General features: G+C 46.6%; 1 protein-coding gene across 1 annotated transcript; it reads right to left on the bottom strand.

Annotated features, from left to right (window-relative positions):
* Nucleotides 1-1960: 1960 nt before the first annotated feature.
* Nucleotides 1961-11807, bottom strand: SRI (sorcin). The gene is made up of 8 exons (XM_075269873.1): nt 11709-11807; nt 5499-5570; nt 5208-5277; nt 4954-4997; nt 3035-3182; nt 2394-2507; nt 2256-2314; nt 1961-2104 (listed from the first exon to the last, which is right to left on the bottom strand). Exons 1-8 carry the CDS (start codon nt 11745-11747, stop codon nt 2078-2080), a joined length of 573 nt encoding a protein of 190 aa, XP_075125974.1. The 5' UTR covers nt 11748-11807; the 3' UTR covers nt 1961-2077.
* Between the last annotated feature and the right edge of the window lie 4493 nt (nt 11808-16300).

Below are 16300 nucleotides of genomic sequence, written 5' to 3'. Positions count from 1 at the left end.
ATATATAGGATAGAGGAGAGAATCTGAGCTCTGTGATATATAGGGTTATATGATAGAGAAGAGAAGCTGAGCTCTGTGATATATAGGTTATATGATAGAGGAGAGAAGCTGAGCTCTGTGATATATAGGGTTATATGATAGAGAAGAGAAGCTGAGCTCTGTGATATATAGGTTATATGATAGAGGAGAGCAGCTGAGCTCTGTGATATATAGGATTGTAGAGGAGAGAAGCTGAGCTCTGTGATATATAGGATTATAGGATAGAGGAGAGAAGCTGAGCTCTGTGATATATAGGATTATAGGATAGAGGAGAGAAGCTGAGCTCTGTGATATATAGGATTATAGGATAGAGGAGAGAAGCGGAGCTCTGTGATATATAGGGTTATATTATAGAGGAGAGAAGCTGAGCTCTGTGATATATAGGGTTATATGATAGAGGAGAGAAGCTGAGCTCTGTGATATATAGGATTGTAGAGGAGAGAAGCTGAGCTCTGTGATATATAGGGTTATATGATAGAGGAGAGAAGCTGAGCTCTGTGATATATAGGTTTATATGATAGAGGAGAGAAGCTGAGCTCTGTGATATATAGGTTATATGATAGAGGAGAGAAGCTGAGCTCTGTGATATATAGGATTGTAGAGGAGAGAAGCTGAGCTCTGTGATATATAGGATTGTAGAGGAGAGAAGCTGAGCTCTGTGATATATAGGATAGAGGAGAGAATCTGAGCTCTGTGATATATAGGTTATATGATAGAGGAGAGAAGCTGAGCTCTGTGATATATAGGTTATATGATAGAGGAGAGAAGCTGAGCTCTGTGATATATAGGGTTATATTATAGAGGAGAGAAGCTGAGCTCTGTGATATATAGGGTTATATGATAGAGAAGAGAAGCTGAGCTCTGTGATATATAGGTTATATGATAGAGGAGAGAAGCTGAGCTCTGTGATATATAGGATTGTAGAGGAGAGAAGCTGAGCTCTGTGATATATAGGGTTATATGATAGAGGAGAGAAGCTGAGCTCTGTGATATATAGGATTATAGGATAGAGGAGAGAAGCTGAGCTCTGTGATATATAGGGTTATATGATAGAGGAGAGAAGCTGAGCTCTGTGATATATAGGGTTATATGATAGAGGAGAGAAGCTGAGCTCTGTGATATATAGGTTATATGATAGAGGAGAGAAGCTGAGCTCTGTGATATATAGGTTTATATGATAGAGGAGAGAAGCTGAGCTCTGTGATATATAGGATTGTAGAGGAGAGAAGCTGAGCTCTGTGATATATAGGGTTATATGATAGAGGAGAGAAGCTGAGCTCTGTGATATATAGGGTTATAGGATAGAGGAGAGAAGCTCAGCTGTGTGATATATAGGTTTATATGATAGAGAAGAGAAGCTGAGCTCTGTGATATATAGGGTTATAGAGGAGAGAAGCTGAGCTGTGTGATATATAGGGTTATATGAGAGAAGAGAGAAGCTGAGCTCTGTGATATATAGGGTTATATGATAGAGGAGAGAAGCTGAGCTCTGTGATATATAACATTATAGGATAGAGCAATCAGTGGAGTCAGTTTGATGTCTATATGCTAGCTAAACTCCCTAATGTCAAGTGGGTGGTGTCAAGCAACAGCAGGCAAGGAGATGTGACTCAGAGCTCCTATCAAAGGTGGACAGTGTCAGAGCTCAGACTCACACTCCTTGCCTGTTCCTAGCGGATATCACCCACTTGACATAAGGGAGTCTAGTTAACATACAAGACACCAAAACTAACATCACAGATCGCTCAGGGACGGTGGGGGCTACAGAAAAAAATCCAACTGCACCGGAATCAGCAGAGAAAGCACTAGAGTAGGTGGAGGTGTTGAAAGGTCCTCTATAAGATCCAGTTATCAAACTGACCCCATTAAAGACAAATCCTGACACTCTGTTTCCTTTATACATTTTGCATTTATTAAAGTACATAAAAATAGGTTACAAAACACATAAAGCTGTTCTATAGATTTATACTAGTAGAGTGGTCAAATGAAGTTGTTCCAAGCAAAATGTAATTGATCCCTTTCCAGTAGTTTCACATTTTCAGATGATCATAACAGTTTGTATGAACTACGGAGAGAAAGAAAAACAAAAAAAAGTTACAATGAAACAGTTCAGATCAGAACACAATTCACACTGTACATCGATATACCACCACAGGTTTAAGAATAAGATCCTCCATTGCTCCCTTACAGCTTCGTTGCACTACGGCATTACTCACATCATCGTACATGAAGTTCACCATCCCCTGCTGTGCGGAATCTCGTCTTCTGAAAGCGTCTGCGGAAAATGAAAGAGAATTGTGTGAAAGGAAGAAACCAAAGAACAGCGCCCCCTATTCTAATATGGCCGCACTTACCTGTCAGCGCTCGGAGCCTCACGCAACAAGCAATGTAATCATCAAAGGCTATCCTTCCATGGTTGCTGTATCTTCTGCTGATGAAGTTCAGGGCTTGAGGGCTCAGACGATATCCTGCAATGTATATTGGGCACCGGAGTGAGGAGGGTAGGTTATGTTTGGACCACCTAACTGGCCTATCCCACACATCTCCAAGGTCTCTACGTAGGGATCATACCACTCCATCTGCGGGAGATCATTAAGTTGCTTGACCACTTCCCATTTAAAAGGGTGCCCGTTTTCTATTTTCTAGCAAAGTGTCCCTTGAAAGGACCTTCAGCGATCAGTTGTGATCTGTGATCAGTGGAAGTAGGTGTTCAATTTCCCTACAGTGCCTCCACAGGGGGAAATAAGTATTACACATTGTCCTTTCAAGTGATAACTGCAAATTTTGGTCAAGTGGAAGTCAATCTCATGATGTCCCCATCCCCCTCCTTGCTTCTTAGCCAATCCTAGCACTCAACTAATCACTTCTGCCCATTCATATCAATGATCACAGTGGGGTCTCAGCACTCGGACCCCCTACCTTTCAAATCTTCAGGTTTCAAATGTGGATTAACACATCCAGTTTTTCTGCACCCAACAGATACCCTTATACTCACCCATAGTCCCCAAAGCACGGTGAAGCTCAGGTCCATCAATGGTCCCACTCCTGTTCGCATCAAAGGTCATGAAGTTCTGCTTCCAGGCATTTAACGCCATCCCAAGTTCCTTAAACTCATTAAAGCCCATCTTGCCTGTGAAGTCCCTCTTAAGACAACATTAAGGAAATTACAGTCTTGCAGCACTACATCACTTATTTAAAGGGATTATCAGGAGCTTTACCTCCTCTTCTTCTCAGGCAGTGACATCACATCCATTGGTCACGTGGCCATGCTGAAGCTCAGTCCCATTCAAATGAATGCAGCTGGGCTGCAATACCAAGAACAGCCACTGTGTAATGTATGGCGCTGTGCTTGGTAAGTAATGAAGAGGCCACAACAATCAATAGAATAGTCCTGGACAATCCCATTAAGTCTGATAACATTACTGTCATAAGTCACCCTAAAACCCCTTTAAATGGGGTACTGTATATCTTGTAAATAGGGGATAGGAGTCTAATGGTTGTGGGCCTGATTACTGCTGGGACCCCCACCAATTACGAGAATAGAGTACTGGCCACCACTCAATACACTTCTATGGGTGTCCTAGAAAATGATATCAGAGCCCAGTAATCCAACGCCATAGATAGTGTCATTAGTGGTAAGATCCCTTTAAAGGGATTCACATTTTTTGTAGATCACACATAGGAATAGCTTTAAGAAACACTATTCTTCTCCTACCTTTAGATGTCTTCTCCGCGCCGCCTTTCAGTAGAAATATCGGTTTTCGTTGGTATGCAAATTAGTTCTCTCACAGCACTGGGGGCGGGCCCCAGCGCTCAAACAGCAATGGGGATGTCCCCAATGCTGCCAGAGAACTCTCCAGCGCCGCCACCATCTTCTTCGGGAACGTCCTCTCTGCGTGTCCTCTTTCGGAGCTGGAGTCAAACTTCTAGGCCTCGGGCAGAGCAGACTGCGCATGCCCGCGGCCACAAGAAAATGGCAGCTTACATACTGGGCAAGTGGCCATTTTCTTGTGGCCTGTGGGCATGTGTACCCGAAACCGGGTTTTATAATCCGGACACAGAGTCGGACATGCAGTACTCTGTGTCCAGATAAAAAAAATCCGGTTTCGCGGCGGAGAGCCTAAAACGCTCACCGCCGCTCACGGCAGGACCCGGTCTATGGTTTCCGTCTTCTGGCATGCAGAAGACGGAAACCATAGAACGGAAAGAAGAACGCAGGTGTGAACCCAGCGTAACTTTTACTTGGTGCAGTTAAAAACATGTCATGAACAAGGATCCGAGCATGTGCAAACAGGAAAAGCTTATCACATATACAGTTTACGTTGAGACCTTTTCAGCTTTTCTGTCTTCACAAGTTAGGTTAGGACGCGGTTCACATTCTTTGGATTCGAGCAATTAGTCTAATACGAGTCAAACCTGTGAAACCTAATCATGAGTAGTATTTAGCAGAGTTTCCATATGTTGTTATAGAAGCTATGACTAAGGGACGCCATACCAGCTCCCGAAACGCGTCAGCTTTTCCTGTTTGCACATGCTCGGATCCTTGTTCATGACATGTTTTTAACTGCACCAAGTAAAAGTTACATTTTATTTATATTTCTGTATGCTGGAGTACGGTTTTTTTTATACGTATCTTCACTCTGTGACACAGTCCGGAGATTCTCCTCGGTGCAACCACATGCTTCTGCTCCACAACATTCATTTGCTTTTGTCATTCCAAAGAGGTTGAGCTACATATATTTGTGTTTTTTTCCACATTATACTGTAGCACATGTCCCTGAGACCTATCCATAGTGACTTGTACAGAGTCTTACTGTCCATCACAAGTATTAAAAGGTGCGGTGAGGAAAACTAGGGGAAAAGATCTCGAAAATATCGCAGCGGTCACCAGAACCCGGCACTACAATAGGATACATCCAGCATGGCGATCATAAGTCTGCAGGCATCCAGACTGAAGGCTGTAGGAAAAGCAGGAGAAAAGGCGAATGTATAAAATACAGAAAATTGCAGAATATTATATGTTACATAAAGGTTAGGGGTCATGCAAAAAAAAAATAAATAAAAAAAACATAATAATTAAATAAAAAAAAAAATAAAAAAATAAATTATATATATATATATATATATATATATATATATATTTATATTTAATCTTCTTGGCCGCTTACGTTTATATCCACCCGTCATGCCGGATTGGGTCAGACATCTCTGCAGCTCCTCGGCATCTATCTGACCATCCTGCAATGGAAGGACAATGGTCATAGATTAATACGCAGGCTCGGCCGTTCTCATGACTTCCATAGAAGTGGATGGAGAGGCCTGCGCTCAGGTGCGGACACCTCTCCAGTCACTCTCTGCCTGGATCTGGCGGCCATGTTGAGACAGGACATCAAATCCTTCATTCTGGAGATGAGCGGACATTTAGGATACACAAGGAACTGCTGATCGTAGGAACTTACCTGGCCCGCAATATTTAAGAAGTAGCCATACAGGGGATCGTGCTGCGGGTATCCTCCTGGAGGAACGCCGTACTGCGAGAGGAAAGAAAACAAGGACGTTACACATACAAGATACGGAAACATTCCTAAAAACATGTGCAATATATCTCTTATTCCAGGGATCTCCATCCTGCCATTGTCCGGCCCTGACATGTTCTAGCTCAGATATATCCGCCCTATAGTCTCCTAGATTATTCTCCTACTACGGCAGGTGTGGGGCGAGGGCGAGTAGCGGGTTACACTAATACGATAACGCAGGGCTTTCCTGTGGGTGGATACGGGATATCACGCGTCAGTCACCGCTCACAAAGGACTCGAGAAAAGGATTGTCAGACCAGAAAAAGCTTCCGTGTCCAGAGTTAGTCTGTACATAGTCGGAGGAGCCGAGACCCTACGTCATACAAAGATAAGGGCAGATTTTCTGACACAGAAACAGAATCTAAACATCTGAATTAAGCAAAAACACTTCTGCTTTCTTCTAGGAATAGCGCCAGACCTCTCCACTGGTTATGTGTGGTATTGCAGCTTAGTCTCATTCGCTAAAATGGAGCTGCACTAGAATACCAGTATGACCCATTCTAGGAACCGCACCAAAACAAAATGGTTGGACCTGGTCATTGGGTGGAGCTGTGTATGCACAGCCTCCTCTCCACTCATGGCGGCCGTGAGATAAGGGCAGGGGGATATTTGGTACCAATATCAAGGGCTCAAGGCCATGCTGTATCTATTGTCTATTCTAATAGCATGGGTGCACAGTCTTGTACCACAGGCACATTCCCTTATATGTATACATACCTCCCAACTTTTGAAGAGCCGAAAGAGGGACAAAATATGTGGCGCACTGCGGCAAATTTAGCTCCGCCCACTTTTATGTTGACTCCTCCCATTGTCGTTCATTTTTCATGTGCCCCCACACAGTATAATCCTCCTACAGTCACCTGTAAATTATATTCCCCCCTCCATCTCTCCCAGTTTCATATAACCCCTTTATCTGCCCCCAGTTTAATGTCCCCCCATCTCTTCCCCCAGATTCATGTCTCCCCCCTTCATCTGCCCCAGTGTCATGCCGTTCTCCCCCCCTTCATCTGCCCCAGTGTCATGCCGTTCTCCTCCCCCTTCATCTGCCCCAGTGTCATGCCGTTCTCCCCCCTTCATCTGCCCCAGTGTCATGCCGTTCTCTCCCCCTTCATCTGCCCCAGTGTCATGCCGTTCTCTCCCCCTTCATCTGCCCCAGTGTCATGCCGTTCTCTCCCCCTTCATCTGCCCCAGTGTCATGCCGTTCTCCCCCCTTCATCTGCCCCAGTGTCATGCCGTTCTCCCCCCTTCATCTGCCCCAGTGTCATACCGTTTTCTTCCCCCCCTTCATCTGCCCCAGTGTCATGCCGTTCTCCCCCCCTCATATGCCCCAAGTTTCATAGGCCCCCTACATTACGTTCCCCTCAATGTTTAACACAAACAAATATTTATACTCACTTTCCAACGCTCCCCTGCCGCTCTCTCACTCCACTCACATAGTTGTAGGCCCGATGTGACGTCATCACATCTCGCCTACACACGCCGAAGCCGGAGCGCAGCGGCAAGGCAGGAGCACGGGACAGGACACCGAATTTGTGAATGTGCCACGGAAATCGGGACGGTTGGGAGGTATGTGTATACGCAGCACAGGTTGGTGCATGAATGATATATAGACATGCCAAGTCACATGCTGCAGGGACGGCATCCTTAGAAGGTATCTATCTATTGCCAATAATGTTCTGCCAGGAGTTACTATATAAGTTCAAACATAAGATCCAGCAACACTGGACTGCAAATACAGGCAACCAAGCAGATAAAACACAGAGAAAAAAAATCTATGTGCACAGTCAGGAAAGCTGCCGTGAATAATATCTCATCTGTATCCACACAAGTATCCAGAAGGAGATACAAGTACACAGGAGACTGTTCCTTTATTGTCAGATGTGCAGAATGTTGAGTCTTTTGCACACAGCAACAGTTTGCAGACATGTTTGTGTAGGCTGTGAGGAGAATCAGCCCCTCCCCTCTACATTCTATTGTGTTTCTCCTTCACCCGTGCCATCCTACTAGACTTCCTTTTACTTCCCTTATACAATGTATCAGGTTTATACTTCTTATCGGGCCATTATATATAATGATACATAACCTGAATAGACTTACTGATAACAGACAGATACAAAGTCTCTTCTTATCTAACATTACCTAATCCGTGACCTATGACCTGCGCTTGTTACAGTCACCATTATATAGGTTATCCATTATCTATAGGTTCCTCTTCTGATACATCCTGCTAATATTATAAATGTGCAAGTATGTGTGTTTGGATGTTTGTTCCTCAATCACAGCCAAACGCCTGTAGGGATTTGGCTGCGATTTCGCACACACCTAGATATTTTGCCGGAAGGAATGATAAGCCACCTCATGAGGTTCGTACTCCCCCGACCGGTGAAACGATACTCCGGCGCCTTAGTACGGCCTGTCATGAGCGGAGAGAGCGGCGTGGGAGTGTGGGAAGGCGAGTACAACTATTTCTTTGTGTTACACATCCAGGGGGACATAACGTAAGGGGCCTATGAAACTGGGGGCAGATAAAGAGCAGGAGGGAGAACAGCATGACACTGGGGCACATGAAGGGGGGGGGAATGGCATGACAGTACTGCAGATGAAAGGGGAGGACAACGGCATGACACTGGGGCAGATGAAGGGGAGGAAAACGGCATGACACTGGGGCAGATGAAGGGGGGAGAACGGCATGACACTGGGGCAGATGAAGGGGGGGGGGGAGAACGGCATGACACTGGGGCAGATGAAGGGGGGGAACGGCATGACACTGGGGCAGATGAAGGGGGGAGAACGGCATGACACTGGGGCAGATGAAGGGGGGAGAACGGCATGACACTGGGGCAGATGAAGGGGGGGGGAGAACGGCATGACACTGGGGCAGATGAAGGGGGGGGAACGGCATGACACTGGGGCAGATGAAGGGGGGGGAACAGCATGACACTGGGGAAGTTGAAGGGGGGGAGAATGGCATGACACTGGGGCAGATGAAGGGGGGGAGAAGCATGACACTGCTGCAAATGAAGGGAGAGCATGGCATGACACTGGGGCAGATGAGGGGGGGGGAGAACAGCATGACACTGCTGCAGATGAAGCGGGAGCACGGCATGACACTGGGGCAGATGAAGAGGGGGGGGGCGTGTGGGGGCACATAAAAAAAAAACATGAGAATGGGCGGAATCAACATAAAAGTGGGCGGGGTTAAGTTTCCCGCGGCGCGCGCGGCGCATATTTTCTCCCTCTTTCGGCTCTTTGAAAGTTGGGATGTATAGGTAGGTACAGAGACCGCGGTGCCCAGCGAGGGCCAATGGGAGGCGGGGGCGCGCAGGGGTTCGCACGCGTGCGCACCACCAATCAGAAGCGCCAGCGCGTGTGCGTACATATAAGCGGTTCAGCGCCACCGCCAACCCGCAGACGAAGTCGCGGGTACATGCTAGTATACCATTAAGTCTAAGTCCTACTCACAAAATCTTGACACCCCCCAACATCACTAGACTAGAATATCTTTGGCCAAAATTAAAGGGAACCCATCGCAGCCCCTCAAAGTGAGTCGGTCTCCGTGGCAGAGATATCCCGGCAATATGCAAATGAGCTCTTTGGAGCAATGAAGGTGTGGCCTATACCAGGAAACAGGTCCCCTTTAAGTCTTTAATGCACTTTCCACAGCAATGTCATCTGCTATTTATGGCCCATAAGTAATAATACATATCTCACGGTACAGGGAAGGTCTCCTTTAGGGTGTTCCCCGATTTATGGCCGCTGTTAGGTGATAGGGTACATCAGATAGCACGAGGGAGGTCTCTGTAAAGGTGTTCCCTCATTTATGGCCGGCGGTAACACGAACACTGTAGTCAAGGTCCGGTCACGTAAAATACAGTTTATAACCACGTGAACTTTGGGACTTGCTCGGTCTGTGGTTCCTCGATGGATATTTATTGCCAAGATTGGTTAATGTCTGATGCAGTTAATGGAGGGCGTCGCAGGCGCAGAACATCACCACATGGGGGCGCCCTGCTTTACCTGGTGACTCCTTCCTAATGGCAGGTAATGCCGTATGAATGAGGCCGACATTTGCAAGGGGAGCTCTATGTAAGGTGCTGGAAACGGGCAGGGTTAACCGTCAGACAAACCTCCATAAGGCTGAGGCCCCACTTTGCGGAAGTGCACCTTTTGCAGATTTTGCTGCATTTTTTGAGGGAGAAGTATCAGAACTTTCTAGATATTTCCGATACCCCCGTGTGCCCGCTCTGGTTTTCATTTACATGGCTGCATTGTTGACCGCATGCCCCAGCCATATCCTAATGGCGGACCAGCACTGGTCATCCCCTTCCAAATCTCAACCTTTGCAAGTCACTTTGGCCTTTGGGTACCCTCACACCATATAAGTAGCCCATTGGTCCACTCATGGGCCAAAATCATAGCAAATCCTATTGCGGGAAAATGGGGAAAATCCTACTTTACGATGATCAGACCCACCGCTTATTTTGGCAAGACACAAGTGCAACTTTGCCCGACTGACTGGTGAAGTCAGGACCTACCCAAAGTCAAAGTCCGGCAGTAAAAACCGTCCTGTGCTTATCTAGAGAAACGTAGAGGCCATAAAACAGGGGGCTTTGTGGTGCACTGCATGACGCCTACTGGCAGGGGATTACACATTACTGATGACATCATCGGATCCGGCCGCACCAGCGCCAGGCACTACAGCAGGGCGCCAATCTATAAGAATAGACGTGATGGGTGAATGTAATCGGAGGCCGCACCTCTAGGGCTTTTATGTGGCCCCATAAAGTGTTCCCATCGTCACGCCTAATTTACTGACAATAGACCCTTGGAATGTCGCCTAACCCATCTGCACTCAAAGTCCAGTAACAGCAAATACACCTACACGGTATACAGCGTGCAAACAGGGTTTCTAGCAACAAGCGATATTAATCCCTCAAGGACGCAACGCATTTTTCCTTTAGGGGAGGGGTCCCAGGTCAACATGGCGATCATTGATCACCAAAGCGGTTGTGTAGCCCCAAGTTCTGTCCACAGGGCCGGGACAATATGGCCGATACAGGGACCCTATTACGCCGCCTGTATAAGGCTATATGTAAGGATTCGCCATTCCAAGGGACGTGTATGGGGTCATAGGGCAAACTGCTGGGGATTCTCTGTGCAGAATTGAGTGTCCGGTCCTACAAACCCAATTTCCATCCCCCATATGATTGGACGCCTATGTAAGGTTATACAGGGTCAGGTAACATTAGCACGCGGGTTTTTTTCTGCAATGTGTGAATGAGAACGAGACTCGGCTGCCCCGGACTCTCCATCCTCCGGATCCTGAACAATGGAGACCCCGTCCGCTAACACAGATATCATAGGCTATAATGTGTCCATTGGGTTTCTGCCATTTTTATACTGAAATCGACGCCATAGCTCACTGCCAGGATAGTGGTCTGCCTGTCTATTGTTATGGTCCTCTGATGGACCAGAACAACGGACAGCCAATACTAGTGTGAACTTTATACAGATGAAATCCCCTTTACTGGGTGCGGATTTTTTTTAATGCAACCACAAAAAACAGTTTCTACAAGGTGTAACTAAAGGAATATATTCTGTACCGTCAGCTCTGAACATCCCCTTTAAATGGCTCTTACTGCGACCTTGTCGGTGTACCCAGATGTCAGCAGGGGTGCAGCTATGGGGGGTGCAACTGTGCAGGCGTAGCAGTTACTGGAGCACCAGGGGGGGGCAAACATCTTTGTGCCCCAGATTTTGCTACAAGTTACGCCACTGGCGGTCGGCGACTACTCTCCTCTTGCAGGGGACCAGTATACAGTCCCCATCACTAAGTGCAAGCTCTACAGACCAGTGTGAGCGCCCCCCAGTGCAGACTGCAGAAAGTACTCCGTGCAAAACCAATGCACATCCCATCCCATAGCAATGCACAGAGAATTAACCCCTGACATACTGATACACCCCAGTCACCGGCTCTGCAGAATGACCCCCACACAGTTAACCCCTTATGTCCCAGCCCTCTGCATCACTTTCCTGACAGGTTGGCTGAGTCCATGCCATAACGCACAGAGTTACCGCAGTGTGTGCACTCACCCCTGGGGCCGGGTAGTAGCCGCCTCCTGGATAAGCCATGGCTGCAGAGCTGAGGTGCGGACTATGGGCACTGCCGGTCACCTCACCCTGATAAACCAGCGCACAGACCACACCCTCCCCTCCCCCGGGACTACAGGACTGGGCGGGGCCGGCCGGGATCACAACTAGCGAACCACGCCCTCTGCTTGTTCAGGCTCATAGGGTGGGCGGGGCGTTATCGCCAGGAACAGCGTGCTCGAGACAAATCAGCCCCGCCCTCCTCTGGGTAGGCTGTTGTGGTAGGCGGGGCGTTGCCGGCATAACATCTCATATCCCCAGTGACACCCCGCCCTCAGGTGGCTCTAGGGGAGGGGCTACTTGTTATGAATCGTTAGTGATAGCTCCGCCCTCTTTATTGCTGACATCTGGGCAACTTCCTGGAGTAGGCGGGGCCGTAATGTACTGTCATCTGTACTGATGAGAGCCGCAGGGGGTGTATACGTGGTTATATAGGGGATTGTATAGGGGATTGTATTGGGGTTATATAGGTGGTGGTGTAGGGGATTGTATAGTGGGTTGTGTAGGGGATTATATAGGTGGTTGTATAGGAGATTATGTTGGTGGTTATATAGGGGTTACATAGGGGATTGTATAGCTGTTATATAGGGGATAATATAGGTGGTTGTATAGGAGTTATATAGGTGGTAGCTGTATAGGGTTTTGTATAGATGGTTGTGCAGGGGATTATATATATATATGGGGATTGTGTAGGGGATTATATAGGTGGTTGTATAGGGAATTATATAGGGGATTGTATAGGGGATTATATAGATAATTATATAGGTGGTTGTATGAGGAATTATATAGGTGCTTGTATAGGGGATTATATAGGTGCTTGTATAGGGGATTGTGTAAGGAATTTTTTTAATACATTTGTTTTAAAAAAGACAATGCACCCATGGGGTGAATGAAATGCAAAACATAGCACAATTTTTATTTATTTATTTTTTTGCTTAAATGAGTTAAAAAAGTCGGGAATCCCTATTTTTATCTTTTGCTTTATACCTCAGGGCTCGTTCACATCTGCGCCCGGTCTCCGTTATGCAGGTTTCCGTTTCCTGCCTAAAACAGAGCAGGAGACGGAAACCTGCAGGAGTCTCTCTCACCCATTCATTTGAATGGGTGAGAGAGATGTCTGGCCGTGAGCGGTGGTGAGCGTTTTAGGCTTTCCGCACGCGAAACCGGGTTTTATAATTCGGACACAGAGTCGGACATGCAGTACTCTGTGTCCGGATAAAAAAATCTGGTTTCGCGGCGGAGAGCATAAAACGCTCACCGCCGCACCCGGTCTGTGCTTTCCGTCTTCTGGCATGCAGAAGACGGAAAGCACAGAACGGAGACCAGAACGCAGGTGTGAACCTAGCGTCAGTCTTACGTATAGGAGTGATGCGCTTTTTTTTTTTTTTTAAATTGTCCTATACATGGGTAGGAGGCCCCCAGGTGAGGTGGGTAATATTACCAGAGAGAAGCGGCGCCCTGTGTTACTTCTGAACAGGGAGAAGAGAGACAGACGCAATGATGTCATCAAACCTGCGCTACGGGGGAAGGGGGCAGTGTGGGGTACAGGAGGGTACTGAGGGGGACAGAAGGGCACTGTGAGGACAGGAGGTGACTGTAGGGGACAAGAGGATGCTGTGGGAGACTGTAGGGTACTGTACAACATGGGAGCACTGTGTGGCATAAGAGGGCAATGTGGCATTTTATTTATTTCTGTTACCTCTATAGCGCCATCATATTCCACAGACATTGTCAGTCACTGCCCCCTATAGGGCTCACAACCTACCTTCCATATCATTATGTCTATAGGGTGTGGGAGGAAACCCATAGAAACACGGGGAGAACATACAAACTCCTTGCAGATGTCGTCCTTGGGTGGATTCTAACCCAGGACTCCAGTGCTGCAAGGCTGCAGGGAGATAAAGGGGGTCACCCTGAAATTTAATCGGATTCCTGAAATTCCACAACTTGAAGCAGGATCAGGACTGGGGGGCAAATGGAAAGTCTGGTCTGGGGGTTGGGGAGTATTTTTTTTCTCAGATGTTAATTTAGAGGATGTTTTGGGGTCTGACAAAGATACGGCGGTCTGGTTTGGGGTCTGATATTAGTTATAAGGTCTGGTTTATGTTCTGGTACGAAAGGGAATCTGCCGGGACTATTTCCACCCACAGGAAAGTACCAGATGAAGGGTGTGGTGGGTATTGTGAACCCTGACCCCGGAATTTTACTCTGGCTATGACCAGTATAGGGTTAACTTTATGGGCCGGTGACTGATTTTTGCCCTTTGACCTTTTTATGGTGAGTATATTTGCTTATCTGCAGAGTAAATGCGCTTTTTCTTTATGTACACAGTCATGATCGGGATCCTCGCGCCTTCTCCTTTTTCTATTGACCCAATCTTTATTTTTTATTTTTCTCACGTTTCTCCTTTTTTGTATTGACTGAGTCTTTCTTTTTATCAAATTATCATAATAAAATAACATGTAAGCGGAACAAAAACATCAGAACGTGATTGTAACGGCTACAAGCTGGATAGAGACACCAGGAAAGAAACAACACAAAATAGGTTTTTGTAATTTTTTAATAATTTTTTTCATAAACTAGGTTTACACCACTATCATTATACTCAGGGGCATAATACTGTGTGCAGGGGCCACTATGGGGGATAATACTGTGTGCAGGGACCACTATGGGACATAATACTGTGTGCAGGGGCCGCTATGGGGCATAATACTGTGTACAGGAGACACTATGGGGGATAATACTGTGTGCAGGGGCCGCTATGGGGCATAATACTGTGTGTAGGGGCCACTATGAGACATAATACTGTGTGCAGGGGCCACTATGGGGCATAATACTGTGTGCAGGGGCCACTATGGGGGATAATACTGTGTGCAGGGGACACTATGGGGGATAATACTGTGTGCAGGGGCCACTATGGTACATTATACTGTGTGTAGGGGTCACTATGGGACATAATACTGTGTGCAGGAGACACTATGGGGGATAATACTGTGTGCAGGGGCCACTATGGGGCATAATACTGTGTGCAGGGGCCACTATGGGGATAATACTGTGTGCAGGGGACACTATGGGCATAATACTGTGTTTATTGGCCACTTTGGGGCATAACAGTGTGTGCAGGAATACGGTTTGTGTGTGCATGGGGGGGGGGGGATGGTTTGGTCAGTTGGACGGAGACCCATGTCAAATGTTTGCCTTGGGGGCCCGCTATTCCTAGTTACGCCACTGACTGTGGTTGCGCTATTACTGTAATAGGCCTAATAGTGACCCCATGGGTAATAGTCCCCTCTCCCACCTATATACTGTTACTATAAATACAATTACACTATACTTACCTGTTTACTTGGAAGAGATAAGTAGAAGAATACGGCTTGTAACACTCCTGAAGTTCTAAAATTTCATCTTTAATTCAGTCTATTAAAAATACAGAGTTCACACGACAAAAAAAAGTGACGAAAAAAGTAATAAGGTAAGTGCGTTAAAAGAAAGCGCTAACGCGTTTCGGGGTGGACATCCTCCTTAGTCACAGCGTAAGGCATAAACAGCAGCATGCCAATATATAGAACCACAAGTCTATCATACACCGGTGTTATACATCTCACTAATTACCAAACACTAGATTCTTTTTGTCATTACTTGAAATAAAGTTGTTTATAAACCAATCATTGTCCGGTTTACTATTTAGGAAATATCTGCTGGTTAAGCCTCATCTAAACTTTACATGAGGTTAGTGTTTATTTTAAGTGAGGAAATAATGAGAGATGTCATCTCCCTATATACTGCAGCATCTGCATCGCCCCCTACTGGAAAGCACAGGGAGCGAAGCGGATACCACAAACCTGAATGATCATCAAAACCTGTGAGATTGGAGGGAAAGGCTATACAGATTTTATTGTATAATCTTTGCATTACAATGTAAATGGATGAATAAACACCATTAATTGAGTGAATGGGTTTGAAAACTGACCGCCGGGTTTCCGTCTCCTGTCCAGTTTCAGAAGACGGAAACCCAAAAGCAGAGATTGGGTGCTGGTGTGAACCTGCCCTAACCCATTCCTGACACCAAAGTCAACCCCATGAGTCAACCGGATGAGGCCTAATTTTCGACCTATGGTACAAAAATGCGCCAAAGTTTTAAAATGTAAAGTTAGACTTGACAGTAGGGTTGAGCGATCGTGTTCGGAAAAGATCGGATTCCGATCGGCGATCGAGAAAATTTCGCGATCGCCATTGGAATTCCGAACACGATCTTTTTAGGTGGGATCGAGAGCGGTACTATTTCCCACAATGCTTTGCTTAGCCTTCACACTGAGTATACGTGCCGCTCATTCTGAGCAGAGTGTATACTCAGTGTGAAGGCTCTGCTGCGGTTCCATAGGAATGAATGGAAGAGGCCGGCACACAGCCTTAACCCCCTGCGCGCCGGCTGCCTCCATTCATTCTAATGGGAGACTAAACTAACATCTCTAGTAGCTACTTACCTGCAGAGATGGCTGCTCTGGTGCCCGGTGTTCTTCTTCTTCTTCTTCGCC

This window comes from Leptodactylus fuscus, chromosome 4, assembly GCF_031893055.1.
Source record: "Leptodactylus fuscus isolate aLepFus1 chromosome 4, aLepFus1.hap2, whole genome shotgun sequence".
Taxonomy (NCBI): Eukaryota; Metazoa; Chordata; class Amphibia; order Anura; family Leptodactylidae; genus Leptodactylus; species Leptodactylus fuscus.
The sequence above is the reverse complement of the archived record's forward strand: the minus strand, read 5'-3'. Positions and strand labels throughout refer to the sequence as shown.